This window comes from Peromyscus leucopus, chromosome 1 (assembly GCF_004664715.2).
Source record: "Peromyscus leucopus breed LL Stock chromosome 1, UCI_PerLeu_2.1, whole genome shotgun sequence".
Lineage (NCBI taxonomy): Eukaryota > Metazoa > Chordata > Mammalia > Rodentia > Cricetidae > Peromyscus > Peromyscus leucopus.
The window spans coordinates 57,656,945-57,675,823 of record NC_051063.1 but is presented as its reverse complement, the minus strand read 5'-3'; the positions used below and the strand labels follow the sequence as shown (position 1 = coordinate 57,675,823).

The 18,879-nt window shown below is 46.4% G+C and overlaps 1 protein-coding gene across 2 annotated transcripts; it reads right to left on the bottom strand.

Annotated features, from left to right (window-relative positions):
• Positions 1 to 47: 47 nt before the first annotated feature.
• Positions 48 to 18,332, bottom strand: LOC114685983 (type 2 DNA topoisomerase 6 subunit B-like). Of its 2 annotated transcripts, XM_037208339.1 has the most exons (6): positions 18,105 to 18,329; positions 15,265 to 15,375; positions 10,110 to 10,208; positions 1,458 to 1,536; positions 282 to 505; positions 48 to 201 (listed from the first exon to the last, which is right to left on the bottom strand). In XM_037208339.1, the coding sequence occupies exons 1-6, from the start codon at positions 18,252 to 18,254 to the stop codon at positions 139 to 141; spliced, it is 726 nt and encodes a 241-aa protein (XP_037064234.1). In that variant the 5' UTR covers positions 18,255 to 18,329; the 3' UTR covers positions 48 to 138. The 2 variants fall into 2 exon arrangements, with proteins under 2 accessions (XP_037064234.1, XP_037064238.1); XM_037208343.1 differs by lacking the exon at positions 15,265 to 15,375 and having other exon boundaries at positions 18,105 to 18,332.
• Positions 18,333 to 18,879: the final 547 nt, after the last annotated feature.

The window sequence follows — 18,879 nt, the reverse complement described above, 5'->3', positions numbered from 1 at the left end:
GGCCGGCGCCCCTGGGGCGCCCCTTCCTTTGCACTGTAGTCGATAGGCTGTGCTTGCAGAAGTTTTATTGAACCCCAGAAGACATGACACACGTGTCCCGGGCTTCTCTGGCCCGCTGGGATCCTCAGTAGCGGGCGATTAGAACCTGCGCCCCGGACTCAGCCACTCGGACAGATTGGAGACCTCCTGCAGCCACAAGTCCTGCGGGAGCAGAGGAGACAGTGGTGAGGACCCAGCGGCAGCAGCCCAGGCCCGCACCCACCCCGCGCTCGCCATACTACCTCCAGGCCGCCGGCAGGGCTCGCTGCGTCAGCCGCCGGGACCCTGCCGGGGGCCGCTTGGGCCTGCGATCCTCTGGCATTTGGGGAGGCCACGGTGGACTCGTGGTGGCCTGTGGCGGACTCTGGAGGGCTCAGATCCCTGGCGGGGCACAGAGCTTGCGATTCTTCCCTGCCCTGGTTGGGGCTTCTCTTGAGCTTCTTGTTTTCTGCTTGCCCGCTGGTCTCTAGGAGAAGACAAGTCCATTTCATCTTGCTCCTGCAGCTTTGTGCTAGTGCTACAGAGAGTCTACATAGTTCTAAATGAGCTCTCCCATTCCATCCTTCCAGATGAAATCTTTCAGCGCCCGGCCTTCCGTTAGCTTCCCCTCCCCCTCTTAACTGGACCTTGATAGCGAGCATCTGCAACTTTCTGCAGATTGTGCAATATGAATTCCAAGCTCCGATTGCTTCGGGCAGAAAGCACCTCAGTCTCTCTGGTATTGTACTAGGCAGTTGCTACAGAGGCAGCTTTTTGTTGTTGATATTTAAACAGGCTCTCATGTAACCAAGGCTGGCCTTAAACTGATCACCCAGCTTCTATCTCTCAAGCGCTGGGATTACAGACACAGTCAACATGCTTTAGCCCAGTGCTTCTCAACCTGTGGGTTACAACCCCTTTGGGTCGAACCGCCCTGTCACAGGGGTTGCATATCAGGTATTTAATTACGATTCATAACAGTAGCAAAAGTACAGTTATGAAGTAGCAATGAAAATTTTATGGGGGGGGTCACAACATGAGGGTTGCATTGCAGCTTTAGGAAGGCTGAGAACTACTGTTAGCTTATCCATAACAGGTCCACTTGTGGAAGGGGAGAGGAATCAAACTCAGGTCTTGTCAAACAGGCAAGCACTCTGCCACTGAGCTACACCCCCAGCCACTCAGGTGCAAATTTACAGTGTCTTTGCCTTGGCACATTCCTCCTGAGCAGGCCCTGGCAATGTCTGCCAACAAATGCACTTTTCTTTAAGTACAGCGCACAGACTTCAGGTAGGAACACATGCTGCTGCCGTAGACCCAACCCGTCCCAGCAGGTGGCGGCATAGCCAAAGTGCAGCAGGATAGTTGGCCCTCTCCAAGCCATGGTTTTTACTTCTCTGCTTTCAGCCCAGGGCACACCCAAAAACCTGGAGCCTTACCTACAAGGGACTCCGGGCCGATATTCTCATGCCAGCCTTCGGTACTCTGGGCCGAATGCCTTTTCTCTGGAGTCGAGTGCTTTAACAATTAGAAATTCCAAGTGAGTTTTACAGAAGTCTGAATGAGCCGTAGGAGACGTGTGTGCCTGGTGGCTTGATTGATTTATAAGGATGTTCTTCTCCTGGAACTCCCTCTTCCTCCTAACTCAGCAGTCTCTACTTGACCTCCAACTTTCAAAGCATCCTGCTTCTGTGGACCCCTGGGAACTCACACCCTAGCCATTCCCAGCACATCTGTTCTTCCCTGAACTTCAGATACCTGCTGACAGTCTGCCTCGTCTCAGGCTCTGAAGTGTAGCACTGTTCATCATTTTACATACATGTGTCCATCTTTCTACTCAAGATTTATTTTTACATATCTGTGAGTACCTATGTGAATTACGTGTGGACATATGTACATGTCAGAGGCCAAGAGAGGGCGTCAGGGCCCCTGGAGTTGGAGTTACATGTTTGTGAGCTTCTGATGTGAGTGCTGGAACCCAAACTTGAGTCTGCTGCAAGAACAGCAAGGTCCCTCTTACACACAGCCATTTCTCCAGCCCCTCTTTATGTAGTCCTGGCTGTCAGGAACTTGATGGGCAGGCCAGGCTAGGCTCGAACTCATAGAAATCCTTCTGCCTTTGCTTCTGGGATTAAAGGCGTATGTCATAATGCTTGGCCATGTCTATTTTAAAATAAATTTTTTTTTTGGGGGGGGGAGAAACAGGGTCTGACCTTGAATGTCTGGTCATCTGTCTCTCCATATATAGAAATCTTTAAAAACAATGAAAAATGCCTTTTCCTTCTTCATACACGTGTCTCTCCACAGGCCTGAGCACTCGTCTGTCTCTTTCATCTTAATAAAACTCTTGTTACTCTTGTTAGTGAAAAAAAAAAGATGATAAAAAGTGCATGAGAGCTCCAGGTCCAACCCCAGCACTACATAAAGCACACACACACACACACGTAATCCCTGCACACAGGCGATGGAGGCAGAATGAGTTCAAGATCATCCTCGCTATATAGGAAGAGAAAGGCCACAGAAAGATAAAGGTCTCAGATGCACGAGACCCTGCCTCCAAAGCAACAGCAAAAGCCCCACCTGCAATTCCTACTTCAGAGAACACCATGGGGAGAGTGAAAAGAAAAACAAGAACGGGAGAGGGTGGGCTAACTGCAGGTCAGTGGGCACAGGCTTGTTTTCAGTGGGATGGAGGTGTCCTGGAGCTCGGTGGAAGCCGGGACACAGCACTTTTAAAGTTGCATGCTTTAAAATGATAAATCTTAGCCAGGCAGTGGTGGCGCATGCCTTTAATCCCAGCACTGGGAGGCAGAGGCAGGCGGATCTCTTGAGTTCAAGGCCAGCCTGGTCTGCAGAGCAAGATCCAGGACAGCCAGGGCTACACAGAGAAACTATCTCAAAAAACAACAACAAAAAGGTAATCTTAGCTAAGAATTACATCACAGAAAGGTACATTCTATAAGGTACATTCTATAATACACTGCTTCCCTCACTTCCTGCCCCTTGAAACAGTCTCACCATACAGCTCTGGCTGTCATGGAACTCACTATGTAGGCCAGGCTGGCCTCTGTCTCCCAAGTGCTGGGGTAAAAAGTGCGCACTACCATACCTGGCATCCTCACTAAAATGTTTTATGTTATAGAAGCTATGCAGTTAGTTACAGTCACCGCTCATCATTTCTGGGAATGGGTTCCACAATCTCCCCCCCATATACCAAAAATCCTCAGATGCACACATCCTTAGAGGTGTGTGCTACCATAGCTGGCTTACATCGTTTATTTATTTATTTATTTGATTTTTTTTTTTTTTTTTTTTTGGACAGGGTTTCTCTGTGTAGTTTTGGTGCCTGTCCTGGATCTCACTCTGTAGACCAGGCTGGCCTCGAACTCACAGAGATCTGCCTGGTTCTGCCTCCCGAGTGCTGGGATTAAAGGTGTGCACCACCACTGTCCAGCTCCTACAACATTTATTAATACCAGTTCTAACTTGTATAATTACATTCCCAGGAACATACAAAGGACAAACATGGCCCCCAGACATAGTGCAGTTTCAGTTTGCTCTAGCCTGGGAAACCTTGTGTAGCAGACACGTCTTTCTCCTTTTAGAAACTGGTCTTACGGAGGGATGACCCACCTGAGGTGGGTAGCACTGTGAGAGCCTTGCATACCTGTCAATGTCTGGGCCCCGAGAGGCAGACTAGTCCTCAAAATAGAGCTCCTCGGATTTAACACTGGAGCATTCAATTCTAGTCTGCACTCTAGAAAGCCACCTTCCCTTAGAGAACTGCCTACTTCTCCTTAAACTGTAGACGGGTGAGTTCTATATTAGGTGAGTTGGCTGGTTACCATGGAAACAGTGCTGGCCCACAAGTGAAGGAATTTGACCTAGACCGTGTAGTTTATGGCTGGAGCCACTGGGTGCCACTGTTGTGCCAGCAGTGAGTGATCACAAAGAGGCTGGTGCTCCAGGGAAGGAGTCATGACAGGATCTAGGTGTGCTCTTCCCTGGACTTGCTACTCAGTCCTACAAAGGCACAATGACCAGGCTTGGAAGCCCCGCCCACTGGCTGTGTGACTGGCAAGTTTTAAGTTTTACAGTTACGTTATCTATAAGATGGAAAACAAAGACCCAACTCAGAACATCTTTGTGGAGACTGAAGTGGAAATACAGACTAGGTACCCTGTAAATGCTCCTTTCTTCCAAGATCCTTGAGTTCCCCAGCCATCTGCCAAGCTAAGTGGGCTGTGGATGGCCCTGAGGCGACAGGCCATCACTAGAGCCAGACAGGGTAAAGAGGTCAGATAGATTCTTTGAGATCTCACTGGGATGTCAGAGAGGTCCACGCAGAAGCTCTTCAGAAGCAGACACACACCTAGACCCTGAGGGGTCTTTCGGGGTGCTGATGATGGCTCATGCTGTATTCTCAAAATGTGCCTGGTCGCAGTGACCTGGATTGTGCCCCTTCCCCGCATGTCCACGCCCTAACACCAGGTGCCTGTGAATGTGAGATTATTTGGAAAAAGGGTCTTGACAGATATAATTAAGGATTCAGAGATAGGACCACACTGCATGCTGGATTCAGGGCAGGCCCTCCTAAAGCTGAGAAACAGTTGGGTAGGGAAAGGCTTGGTGAAGATGGAGGCAGAAACTAGAGTTATGTAAGCCACAAACTAGGAACCAGAGAGAGGATTCTCTCCCAGTGCTTCCGAAGGAAGCACAGCCCTGCTCACACCTTGATTTTGGACTTCTGGCTTCCAGAACTGACAGAGTAAATGATGTTAAGTCGTAAGTTTTTGGTACTGTCTTACAGCATTGCTAGGAAACTAATACAGTAGTTATGGGCTTTACATGCTTGAGGTGCGGCCATTAGCTCTCCAACATGGTGAAAACCAGTGAGCTTTGCAGTGAGCCAGCTGAGGGCTGCAGACAGGTATGACGGAAGTTGTGAAGGGAGCGTGCTGTGTGGGCTGTGAGCCCACTGAAGGGAAGCGGGGCAAATCCAAGAATCTCAAGATCCTCCCATGCCCGAGCACCTGCATTCCCCGTCCAGCCAGGCAGATGGAGGTGCAGAGGGAGGAAAACTGCAGAGGGCACGCTGAAGCCCTGTTCTTTCAGAAGATTAGGGAGAGGCTGGAGAGAGCGCAGCAGGTAAGAGCCTCTTGGAGAGGGCAGGACCACATGCAGCTCCAGCCCCAAGGGATCACGTGTGAATTAAGTTCTCCCGCTATGGTTGAGCAGTGCTCCACCATGGAGATACACATCAGGCTGCTTGGCCACCAACCTCTAGACACAAGATCGTTCCCAGCTTGGGGTTCCAGCAAACAAAGGTACTGTGCACATGGATGCACCAGGTACTGTGACATAGTGGGGTAGCCAGGGCAGATGGGTATGTATGTAACTTCTAAAGAAACTGCCAAATCGCCAGTTCCAAAACAGGGTTTCACCATGCTGCCCAGGTTAAATGATCCTACCTCAGCTGCCAGAGCTGAAGCTACAGGCGCATGTCCCCATGCCTAGTGGTCTTCTTAGTCTCAATATCTGTGGTTTTCATCTGAATTTTCATACTACTAATAATGAGCTTGTGTATTTATTTGCAGTTTAGGTGTTTTGTATGGGCACTTTTATTAAGTGTGTGTTCACTAGAACTCTTAAAATATATTCTGGAGCCCATGGCTATTTTTTAACTAGAAATATGATTTCTTCCTTAGGATTATCCTGTGTCACAGGGGTATTTACGCTTAATGAATTGCCATTTCATCATTTGATGTAAAATGTACTCCCAAATAGCTGTTCCTTCCTGACAATTAAAAAAAATAACAGATGCCATATCTCTTAATTTCTAATAGTAGCATCTTATGGTTTAAAAAAAATTCGAGAGAAGGCATTCTTGCTATGCAGCTCAATTTGGTCTTGAATTCACTATATAATCCAGGCCTGCCTTAGACTCTCCGTGTTCCTGCCTCACCCTCCTGAGTACTAGGATTACTGGTGTGCATGACACATGGAGCCTTCTCTTTTTATTCTGGTTTACCTGGTTACACCTTTATTAATATTCTCAGTGCAGTATACCTTTTAGTCTCAGTGGTTTTCTTTATTTTTATTTCATATTAATCTCCACTTGGCTCTTTATTATTTCATTTCCTCCAATGTGAGCCTTTTCTTCCTAGTCTAGTTAACAGCACTGGAAGGCAGGGTTGCTGGGCTGAGATTGTTCTTTCCTTCTATATATTACATTAGCTGTAGTCCGTTAATTCCGATCATTTGCATTTCACTTAATTAAAATACTTCTAACTTTTTTTTTGCTTCATGTTTTATCTCATGTATAATTTATTTCCCAAACACTTTAGAATCTTCTAGATGTTTTTCTGTCGATAGTTTTATTTTAGTAATTCTAATGTGGTCAAAACATACTTAGAGGCTGGTGATGTCGCTGAAAGGGTCAAGAGCTTGCCACCAGGCCTGGCAGCCTGAGTTCCCTATCTGGAGCCCATGTGGTAGGAGGGCCCTGATTCCTGCAAGTCAGCTCTCTGATTTCTACATATGCACTGTGGCAAATGTCACAAATAAGTGTTAACACACACATACCACAAACTTCAGAGCAAGATGGTTCACTGGGTAAAGGTACTTGCTGCCTAGCCTGACTACCTGAGTTCAGTCCCTGAAACACACATGGTGGACAGAGGAACAGCTTCTGCAGGTTGTCCCCTGGTCTCCACACATGCACCGCAGCATACATACATCACACAAATAAATAGACAGAATAAAAATATAAAACGTTTGTATGATTTTAAATACATTTATATCGAGAGATATCTAATGGCTGGGAATATGGTCTTCTGGTTTTGATATCTAAAGACTGGGAATATGATCTTATCTGATACAGAAGTATGTAATGGCTGGAATATGCACTGTTCTGATTTAGATATACCTAATTGCTAGAATATGCTGTATCCTGCTGAATGTATCCTATGTACATGAAAAGAACTATATTCTTCCATGGTTGGACAAAGTGTTTTTTATGAACATCAATTAGGTCAAATTGATTGATAGCACTATTAAAGTCTTATACAGACTTACTGATTTCCTGTCTGGCCGTCCTATCAATTATTGAGAAAAGTATGTCAAAATCTCCAAGCATAGCTTGGATTTAGCTCTTTGTACTTAGAGTTTCTTCATTTTGTTTCTTGTATTTTAAAGCCTTCTTAAAAGGTCTGTGCATGTTTAGGACTACAGAAGGCCCCTGGGTTATGGTGGTTTGCCATGGGCTTCACAATGGTGGGGAAACACCTTCAGACTGCCTTGTGATCTCCGCCTCACTTCTTTCCTTTTTCTTTTTCTTTCTTTTTTGTTTTTCAAGACAGGGTTTCTCTGTGCATCTCTGGCTGTCCCGGAACTCACTCTGTAGACCAGGCTGGCCTCGAACTCAGAGACCCACCTGCCTCAGCCTCCTGAGTGCTGGAATCAAAGGCGTGCACCACCACTTCCTGCCCCCCTTTCAGTATAGCATTTAGTATATTCCATGAGCTATTGTGTAAAATTGGCCTTGTGTTTAGATGGCTTTTCCCAGATGAAAGCTGTTGTAAGTGTCTGAACACATTTAAGTTAGACTGGGTTATGGCAGTCAGCTGTATTAAATGAAATTTTACTTCTGATGATTTTAATTTAGGATGGGTCATTACAATGTAATCCAACTGTAAGATGAGTAGCATCTACAGTTTGTCTTCAGGATAAACATTTCATCTGTATGAAATGACCCTCTTTATGAATGTGTGTGTGATATGAGTGTGAGCACATGCATGCCACAGCATGAATGTGGAGGCCTCCCTTGTGGGGAGTTCTCTCCTTCCGACTTGTTTTGGAGGCAGGGCCTCTCTCTTGCTGTTTCTGCTTCGCTGTGTCCTACTCCAGGCTAGCTGAACCACAAGCTCCCAGCCGATTCTCCCGCCTGTACCTCCCAGCTTGCCATAGGAGTGCTGAGATCCCAGATGCACTACCACATAGGACTCTTTACATGGGCTCTGGGAATCACTCAGCTCTCCAGACTTTCTCAGCAAGAACCTGAGCCATCTTGCTGACACGGAAAGGACCCTATTTATCCCACATAATATTTTCCGCTCTGAAATTTACTTTGTCTGATAGTGACAATAGCCTCTCTAGCTCTACTTTGTGTTAATGTGGTGTATATTTTCCTGTGTGTACATGCCTATGCGTGTGTGTTGTATATGTGTGTGTAGGCATGGTGGACTCTCGTCAGAGCTGATGAAAACCTCGACTCCTCCAATTCTCTTGCTTCCTTTCTCATTAGATGCTAGGGCCTTGCTGTCCATATTCTCTAACCACCAGAGTTTTAAGGCACCTATTCTTAAATATTTTGCCATAGCAATGTCAAATGGACTATGGCAGTACCTGTGAGTTTCCAGCCCCGTTGTTTACCTCAGGCAGACTGCTAAGTTTTACCTGGACTGCCTCTCTTACTTGATGGCCTCCATACACTTCTCTAGATGGTATGCTGGGGTAATCATCATTTTGTTTGAATAAAAAACATTTTTTTTCCAGCTGGACAGTGGTGGTGCACGCCTTAAATCCCAGCCTCTCAAGGCAGAGGCAGGTGGATCTCTGAATTCGGCCAGCCTGATCTACAGAGCAAGCTCCAGAACAGCCAGGGCTATACAGAGAAACTCTTGTCTTAAAAAAAAACAGAAAAAAAAATTTCCCCAATAGGATATAGTGGTACACAACTTTAATCCCAGCACTCAAGAAGCAGTCAGAGAGATCTCTATGAATTCAAGATCAGCCTGATCAACATAGAGTGCCAGGCCAGCCAAGGCTATATAGTAAGACCCTGTTCTCAAAAATTTTTTTGCTTTCCATTTCTCAGAAATGACCATTCCATTTATTGCCTGATGTTAAGGAGCCATCTTGACAATCCCTCCCTCCCTCCCTCCCTCCTTCCCTCTCTCCCTCCCTTCCTCCCTCCCTCCCAGAAGTGACAGTGTAATGATTTAATTTTTAGTCTCTTTTGCTTATTTTAGTTTTTAAAAAAGTCAAGAGAAGCCTGGCAGTGGTGGCACACACCTTTAATCCCAGCACTCGGGAGGCAGAGGCAGGAGGATCTCTGTGAGTTCGAGGCCAGCCTGGTCTACAGAGTGAGTTCCAGGACAGCCAGAGCTGTTCCACAGAGAAACCCTTATCTCAAAATACAAAACAAAACAAACAAACAAACAAAAAACCCCAGCTCCAGGTGTGATGGCGCACACCTTTAATCCCAGGAGGCAGCTCTCTAAGTTCAAGTCTAGCCTGGTCTACAGAGGGAGTTCCAGAACAGCCAGGGCTACACAGAAAAACCTGTTCTGAAAAACCAAAAGGGAGGGGAGGGAAGGAGGGCGAGCCAGAAAGGTGGGCTTTAGTTGAACAATTTGTTACCAGCTACACCTGGAATGAAGGCACACAGAGTTTTCTAGCTAGGATCTCTCCTTGTTAGAGGACATTGTCACCAAAGGTGCTGGAGTTCTCGCACCTCCTTGAGAGTAGAAACTTCAACTGCTCTAGACCTCCGGCACACAGAAAGGAGAACCGTTAAAGGTAGATTTTTTTGTTTTTGTTTTTGTTTTTGTTTTTGTTTTTCGAGACAGGGTTTCTCTGTGTAGCTTTGCACCTTTTCCTGGAACTCACTTGGTAGCCCAGGCTGGCCTCGAACTCACAGAGATCCTGCCTCTGCCTCCCAAGTGCTGGGATTAAAGGCATGCGCCACCACCGCCCGGCTTAAAGGTAGATTTTTATTAAACAAAACTTCACAACAGTGATTTCAGGTATGTGTTATTATCATTTTACTGACGTAGAAACCAAAGCTCACAAAGGTTAAATCTCTAACGACACCAACATTTCAGTGGTAGAAATGGAACTCAGTGTCCTCCGTGCTCTCGACTTCTACAAAGCACTTGGTTCTGGAACGTTTCTCTGGGCTAAGGTATCTTTGCTAAAAGGCCAGCCATGTGATCTGAAGTATTTGTACTCATCTACCCTGAACTAAGGGTCCCCACATCAAAATGGGAGATCTCCACTAGAATACCGAGTATTATCTCCACACTTACCTGCTCTGTGTCACATGAGCAGTGGGACCGAAGTCTGTGCTGGGTGGCATCGTAAAAGATCCTGTGCAGTTTGGTCCCGAATTCCTGTGTGTCAGCTGCCTGAAATGCACGAGAAATAGAAGGTGCTGGATTCACAACTGGAAACCAAAGGGTAGGCACTGCAGAGGCCGAGGAAGGCAAGGGATCAGCGTTCTCTGTATTTACAGCTCTGTCTCTACGGGAGCATGGAGAGGCAGAGGAGGGCCCGAGATACTTGGTATGTGGCTTCCATATGTCCTCCCACCTAAGCAAGATCCTTCAACCAAGATCTCTGTCTACAGCAGATAAATATCCCAGAGATCCCTCTGTCTCATGACTGGGTTGTGAGAGATTCTCTTCCATAAGATGATCGAGAAAGCAGTGATTCCACTGAGGCTGTGGAGTTCCTCAGTAAGGCTGAGGAAGAGGTAGGAAGTCTTCCTCGGAAGACAAGCCTTCTGGAGAGAAGAGAACCAGAGAACACAGTCTGTATCCAGGGCATATGGACTTGCCTTTGATGCTTTAATACAGGACTGTAGGCTATCAGTTAAAGAACATGAGGAATCACACTAATTAAAAAATGTATCTTTATGTGTGCTTGCATGTTTGTAAGCCATGTGTGTGCAGGACCCTGCAGAGGCTAGAAGAGGCGTTGATTCCCCTGGGGATGGTTGTGAGCCACCTGATGTGGGTACTTGGAATTAAACTTGGGTCCTCTGGAAGAACAGCAAGTTCTTTTATAACAGCTGAGCCATTTCTCCCAGCCCCTAACACATTAATTTTATAGACAAGAAATTGAAATTAAAAAAAGTGAACCACTCAAGATCAGGTAGGACAAAGTCAGGGCCACTTCTTCCCCCATCACCCACATGCCCAAAGATGAAGTCATGACTAAAGGCACCTGCTTATAAAGGAATTATTCTTTGTGCCATTAGTTCAAAGCACTTAATCTAGGAAACAATTTTAGATAAAACAAGATATCACATAAAGGATTAACTGAAGCACTATTTACATACAGCAATAAATGTTATCAACTTAAGTGCCCAAAATTAGAAGACTGGATTATTAGATTAAGTAATAAAGTATACTATTTATTTATTTATTTTAGATTTACTTATTATGTATACAGTGTTCTGTCTGCAGGCCAGAAGAGGGCACCAGATCTCTTTACAGATGTTTGTGAGCCACCATGTGGTTGTTGGGAATTGAACTCAGGACCTCAGGAAGAGCAGCCAGTGTTCTTAACCGCTGAGCCATCTCTCCAGCCCAAGTATACTATTTATTAACCAAAGCAAATTATAACCCTTTTGAAGTTGGCAAAATGCCATTTTATATACAAAAATATAGTTCCTTGGTTTTAACTATGAATATGAAATGTGCAAAAATTAAAATTATAGTGATAGATATTAGCATTTAAGTTTTTCTTTTTTCTTTCTTTCTTCCTTCCTTCCTTTCTTTCTTTCTTTCTTTTTTTTTTTTTTTTGAGACAGGGTTTCTCCGTGTAGCTTTGCGCCTTTCCTGGAACTCATTTGGTAGCCCAGGCTGGCCTCGAACTCACAGAGATCCACCTGGCTCTGCCTCCGAGCGCTGGGACTAAAGGCGTGTGCCACCACTGCCCAGCACATTTAAATTTTTCTATGTGTTATATTATCTTTTTTGTTTTGTTTCTTTGAGACAGGGTTTATCTGTGTAGCTTTGCGCCTTTTCTGGAACTCACTCTGTTATATTATCTTTTAAGAAAAAAAGCATATAAAAATGAAGGAACAGCCAGGCATGGGAAGCAGAGGCAGGTGAAGCTCTGTGAGTTCAAGACCAGCCTCATCTACACAGAGTTCCCGAGCAGCCAAAGCTTGTCTTGGGGAAAAGGCAGCAGCGACAAATAGGGAGTCTGTGATCTGCTCCCAACCTGGTCACCATATAACCCCAAAGGAATACAGGGAACTAACGAATACTGAGAACCCATCATGCAGTTTGTATTTCCAGTCTCAGTTGCTCGGCCACTACAACAAACTTTCATAGACTAAGAGGCTTATAAATGCTACAGATTTCTTTCTCACACTCTTGGCTATCTGAGATCAGGGTATGTGATGGTGACCATTAATGTTAATTGTCACCTTGACAAAATTTAGAAAAACCTGGACGGAAGGCCTCTGGACAGACCAGTGATTATCCTGATCACGTTAACTGATGTGGGAAGACCTTTTTGTTTTGTTTGTTTTTTTGAGACTGGGTTTCTCTGTGTAGCTTTGGAGCCTGTCCTGGAACTCGCTTGGTAGACCAGGATGGCCTCGAACTCACAGAGATCCGCCTGCCTCTGCCTCCCAAGTGCTGGGATTAAAGATGTGTGCCACCATCGTCCGGCGACCCTTCTTAATTGTAGGTGGAACTGTTGGTTCCTCATCAGGAGATCATGAACTGTATGAAATGGGGAAGTGAGTGGAGTACTGGCCGCACCCACACATTCACTGCTGTGTGTCTTAGAGTTTCTATTTCTATAGTAAGACACCATGACCAAAGCAACTTGGGGAGGAGATAGTCTGTTTCATCTTACAACTCTCAGGTCACAGCCCATCACTGAGGAAGCCAGGGCAGGAACTCAAGGCAGGAACTGAAGCAGAAGCCATGGAGGAACACTGCTTATCCATGGCTTGCTCAGTCCACTTTCTTATATACCCCAAGACCACCTGCCGGAGATAGTGCCATCCTATCACATCAATCATTAATCAAGAAAATGTCCCGCGGGCTTGCCTACTGAGCTGCTCTTTTCTCAGCTGAGGTCCCCTCCTCTCAGCTGACTCCAGTTTCTGTCAGTTGACCAAACACGAGCTAGCACACAGACTACAGATGCAGGGTGATCAACTGCCCCAGCTCTCGCTGTCCTGACTTCCAGGGTGAACTGTAAGCTGAGGTAAACCCTTATCTCGGGTGGCTTCTGTCAGAGTGTTTCAGCACAGCAGTGTTAGAGACCGAGGTCAGGTCTCAGCACAGTTGGGGTCAAGGGTTTCTCTGAGCCTCTTGATTTTTTTCTTTTAATTTACTGGATGGGGTGCCATGATGCATGTGGGGGACAGAGTACAACCTGTGGGAGCTGGTTTTCTCCCTCCGTCGTGTAGCTCCCGATTATCAAAGTCAGTATGTCAGGCTTGGTAGCAAGTGTCTCTACCCATGGCCACCTCACCAGCTGTGAGGCTACTTAATTAAGAACTAATCCTGGCCAGGTAGTGGTGGCTCACACCTTTAATCCCAGCAGAAGCAGAGGCAGGTGGATCTGTATGAGTTCAAGGCCAGTCTGGTCTATGGAGTGAGTGCCAGCCAGGGCCACACAGAGAAACTTAGTTACAAAAAAACAAACAAAAAGAAAAAAACAAACTAATCCTGTTGTGGGGTATTCGCCAGAAAAGACTGCTTAGACATGGGTTTAGGCCAATAGAAAGTCTTTATTTTATTAGCTGGCTGGTGACTACACTGGGTGTTCGGGATCCCAGTGTAGCACTGAGCCTTTTTCAGGGTGGGCACACAAGCCATGTTCTGGGCTGACATACTTCAGGTAACAAGAACAGTTAGCCAGAAGCAGAACTACAGAAGCTAAAAAAGCAAAGCTAGTACTTTGAGAGACGTCCCCAGAAGTCTTTTAGTCTTTGCTTTAGTTTTGACAGGTGGTGCTGTCTATGTGCTGAGTTTTACAGCCTGAGTGGTACTTCCACCATGGAGTCAGTTGTGCTAAGGCCTGGGCCTGTTACAATCCCATTCGTATGACCACCCCTCAGAGAACAAAACAGCCAAGTGAAGAGCACAACCTCAACTCTCAGAAGTTTCCTTTAGGCTGCACACCTTTGATCCCAGTACTTGGGAGGGAGCAGCAGGAGGATATCTATGAGTTCAAGGCCAGCCTGGTCTACATAGTGAGTTCTTTTTATATAGACCCTATTTCAAAAAGAAAAACATTTGCTTTGTGTGTGTGCACGCAAACATGTACAAGTGCATACTTGTACATGTATAACCACAGAGTGCACATGTAGAGTTCAGAGGACAACTTCCAAGAGTTATTTTCTTCAACTATACGGGCTCCAGGGATCAAACTCAGACGCAATCAAGTTTGGCAGCAGGTGCTTTTCCCTGAGATATCTTGACAGCTCCAAAAACTTGAAAATATCTTGAGCTAGGTATGGTAGCCTAAGAGCACCACGTTGAGGGTTAGGATTTCAACATGTGAAGTTTGGAATGATACAAACATTCAGACTGTAGCCTACATTTCCCCCAACTTTTAAACAAGTTTCAGAAAAGTTAAATATAGGCCTAACTCCATGTAGCAAGTAAACGAGCCAAGGACCACTGACCCCCAAACTCTGGTGCCAAACTACATCACTCACTCCACTCTGTCACATATACACGGTACTGTGTCTGCTCGGTTATGTCCGTGTATTGTGTCACTGTGAGATAGCGAAGCGTTCTTTCACAAGGTTGAGCTAGAAATCAAGGGTCTAATTCTAGCACTCTGAGTATAACTTTTCTCATTTATAAAAGGGTATATTTACCACTATCCTTCAACAAATTTCTTTTTAAAATTACTTATTTTTTGAGACAGGGTTTCTCTGTGTGGCCCTGGCTGTCCTGGAACTCGCTCTGTAGACCACTTGAACTCAGATCTGCCTGCCTCTGCCTCTCAAATGCTGGGACTAAAGGTGTGCTCCACCATAGGTGTTTTCCTGCTGTGTGCCTGTGCACCACATGCGTACCTGGTGCCTACAGGCCAGAAGAGGGCATCAGATGCCCTGAAACAGATAGTGATGAGCTGCCATATGGGTGCTGGGCACTGAACCCAGGTCTTCTGGGAGAACAGCTCTTTTTTATTTTGGTTTTTCAAGGCAGGTAGCCTGGCTGTCCTGGCCCAGGCTGGCCTCAGAGATATCCTCCTGCCTCTGCCTCCTGAGTGCTGGGATTAAAGGCGTGTGCTACCACTGTCTGGTGGGAGAGCAGCTCTTAACTGCTGAGCTGTCTCTCTAGCCCCAACAAATATCTGAAAACACTCAAAGCTGGTACCAAGTAGAGAACACTCCAGGTGTTTCTCTCGGCACGGCAGGTTGTAGGCCTGCTGCAGCATCACTCAGTGCTGTTGACCCCATCTGCAACCGCTAACCTCAAGAGCCTGGAGGCATGTCGTCCTGAAGCTGCTGCAGGTGCTTCCAGTCAGCACACTCATGATGGAGTTCACAGCCACAGAGAGGGAGCCCTGCAGTCTCTGATGAGTCTGGAGTAAGGAGGAAACATGTCAGTCCCAGAGCACTGGCTCCGAGAATGCCAAAGGGGCAAAGACTGCAGTCGAGGCAGAGTATCAACAGTTCCATCACCAACATTAACAAGCTAATGATGTTGTTTTCTGTTGTGACAAGGACTTTACAATCAAAACATCCTCTTCCACAGAGATGGCATAGTGATGTGACATACTAAGACAAGACAAAAGACACTGGGTAGGAACTGGGGGATGTAGCTCAGTGGATAGAGTGCTTGCCTAGCATGCACGAGACCCTGGCCAGCACAGAATAAATCAGGTGTGGTAGCACACACCTGTAACCCCAGCACCCTGGAGGTGGAGGCAGAAGAGTCAGAAAGAGGGTCAAGGTCATTTTCCACTAAGATTGAAGCTAGCCTAGACTATTCCAGTCCTTGTTTCCCAAACAAACCAAACAGTGAAGCAGATATTTGGCACTGGAGAGATGACTCAGCCGGTTTTGAGCAAGTACTGCTATTGCAGAGGTTTGCTCACAGCCACCTAACTCCAGTGGCCTCTGTCCACACACACAAACACATAATAAACGTACTTTGTATGTTTACTTCTATGTGTTGTGACAGGGTCTCACTGTGTAGCCCTGGCTGGCTAGGAACTCACTATGGAGACTGTTGGGATTCTGCCACTCCTTCAGCTACATGACCACACATGCGCAGTTCAGTAGCCAGGTAAGGGGCCTTACACCTTAGGTCATCCATGCACAGCGTGGTCATGCAATCTGCGTGGCATAGCTCCGTAAGCCCACATGCACATGTGCAGGGAAGTCCTTTAAAAAGCCGATCACAGACTCCTCCCCCTCCCTCTCGCCCTGCACGCGTCTTTCATAGGCCTGGTCATTCTCTTTTGTCCTCCCCACCCCCAATAAAGCTCTGATACTGGGTTTTGTTGTGCCTCGTGACCTTTCTTGCATGATAACAACTGCCACATTTAAAACCAACATAGACCAGACTGGCCTTGGCTTCAGAGACCTGGGATTAAAGGTATGTGCCACCACACCCAACTTTTTTTTTTTTTTTTAAGAGACAGGGTTTCTCTGTGTAGTCCTGGCTGTCCTGGATCTCACTCTGTAGACCAGGCTGGCCTCAAACTCACAGAGATCTACCTGCCTCTGCCTCCCAAGGGCTGGACTTAAAGGCATGTGCCACCACTGCCCAGCACACCCTTTTATTTATTTTTATGTATATGGGTGTTTTGCATGAATATTTGTGTACCACATGTGTGCCTGGTGCCAGCAGAGGCCAGAAGAGGGCACCAGATCCCCTGGAAGTGGAGTTGCAGTTGTGAGCTGCCTTGTGGGTGCTGGGAATGAAACCAGGTCCTCTGGAAGAGCAGCCAGTGCTCTTAACTGCTGAGCCACCTCTCCAGCTCTAAAAATAAATCTTAAAAAAAGCAAACAAAATAAAACAAATATTTAAATTTTTGCTTTAGACTTATGGTTTGAGTGCATGATCTGTGTAGGTTGCACATGTCACACACACAGTGCATGGGGGTCAAAGAACAACTCCAGGAGCTGGTTCTCTTACTCCACCTTTATGCGTCTCTGGGATCAAATGCAGTTGGTCAGGGTTGTGTGGCAAGTTCTTTGACCGCAGAGTCATCTCACTGGCCCCTTTGTGGCAGGGTCTCACACTACTCTTGCTACATGACTGCACATGCGCTGTTCAGTAGCCAAGCAAGGGTCCTTATGTCCTACACAATCTGTGTGCTGCGTGATCACACAATCTATGCTCATGAGTGGTGTTGCTATGTGAGCCCATATGCGCATGTGCAGGGGACTCCATAAAAAGCAGGTCACAAACTCCTCCCCTACTTCTTCTTCCTCCTTCTCCTCCTTCCTCTGTCTCCGCACATGTCTCTCAAACAAGCCTGAGCACACTCTCTCCTGTCCCCCTGCTTCTCCTAATAAATTCTCATAGTGGGTTTTGTTGTGCCTTGTGGCTTTTCTCTTACGGGAAACAGTGCCACTTTATGAATAACATTGTGCTGCTGCATAAAACTAACAACCATAGCCTAGGCTGGGTTAGAAATCATTCTGTAACTCAGGCTGGCCTTGAACTTTCAGTAATCCTGCCTCAATCTTCCAAGTGTTGTGATTACATACAGAAGCTACCAGATCCAGCTCAACTTAATGTTGGTTGATTTGTTGTTTTTAGTTTTAAACTTTGCTCTTCAGTTGGCTGTTTTTTCTACAAGGGGTAGGCATAGGAAGTAGGATAGGAAATGTATTACCAAAAGTGCACAGATTGGAAGAACTCAGTCTGGGCAGAAACAAGTGGGACATTATGAAAGAACTGGGAAAATGAGGAAAGAGGGTAAGGTTTACTGAAACGGCTCGAGAATATGTGGGATCAATATGCAGTGATGCACACTTATAATCCCAGCACTCTGGAGGCGGAGGCGGGCAGATCTGTGAGTTTGAGGCCACCCTGGTCTACAGAGTGAGGTCCAGGATAGCCAGGGCTACACAGAGAAACCCTGTCTTGGAAAAAAAAAAAAGTAAGAGGTATAGTAGCCATGGTTCTTGTTTGTTTTTTGTTATTTCTGAGTGTGGCTGCTCAGGCACACACTGGTCACTGTGGCCTAAGTAGAAGCTTAACTCCCTGTCCAGATGCAGCGTCAGGACCTCACTAAGGTGCAGAACTGAAGGCACACGGAGGGAGACTGGACACTCCCCGCTTGTAGTTTATTACCTGGACAGCTTGGTGATGCCGCTCCAAGACCTGGTCCACGGCTGACTGGATAGAGTCTCGCACTGGGCTGCGGCTCTCTGAGAGGATGGCACTGAGATGAGCTGTGAGCAGAGTATGGAGTCCTAAGAGGATGAGAATGTTGGGATCCATGAATGAGGGTGACACTGCTCAGGACTGCTGTGGCAATGCCTCCTGAAGAAGCTACTTCCACCTCTCCACAAATAACTGATTTTCAGAGACAGCCCCTCTCAATTCCCATTTGCAAATAAAAGCAAGCTTAGTTTAGGAAAATTAAAGTGAGTCACATTGCTTCTGAAGAAACAAATGCTTAAACCATGCTATGAACAGTGGCCGTGGTGTCTTCCAAGAAGAAGGAGCCTCTCAGGAGGGCTGACCTCCCAGTCCTACTTGAGCATCACGCTTAAGTGAGCTGCCGCTGTCAGCAGTGTGCCATCTCTTTCCAATGTGGCAAAGAAAGGCTAAAGCTTTAAAATGATTGAAGACGATTTAAATTAAAAAAAAATGTATAAAACGGGGTGAGGGCTGGGATGTTGTTCAGCTGGGAGAGCGCTTGCCTAGCATGTAAACAGCCCTGGGTTTGATCCCCAGCATCACACAAACTGGGCATAGTTCCACACTTGGGAGGTGGAGGCAGGAGGATAAGGAGTTCAGGGCATCCTCAGCTGTCCAGTGAGTGTGGGGCAGCCTGGGGACATGCAAGATCCTGGCTGAAACTAATTAAAACTTAGATGAAGTAACCATAGTCACCTCTGCT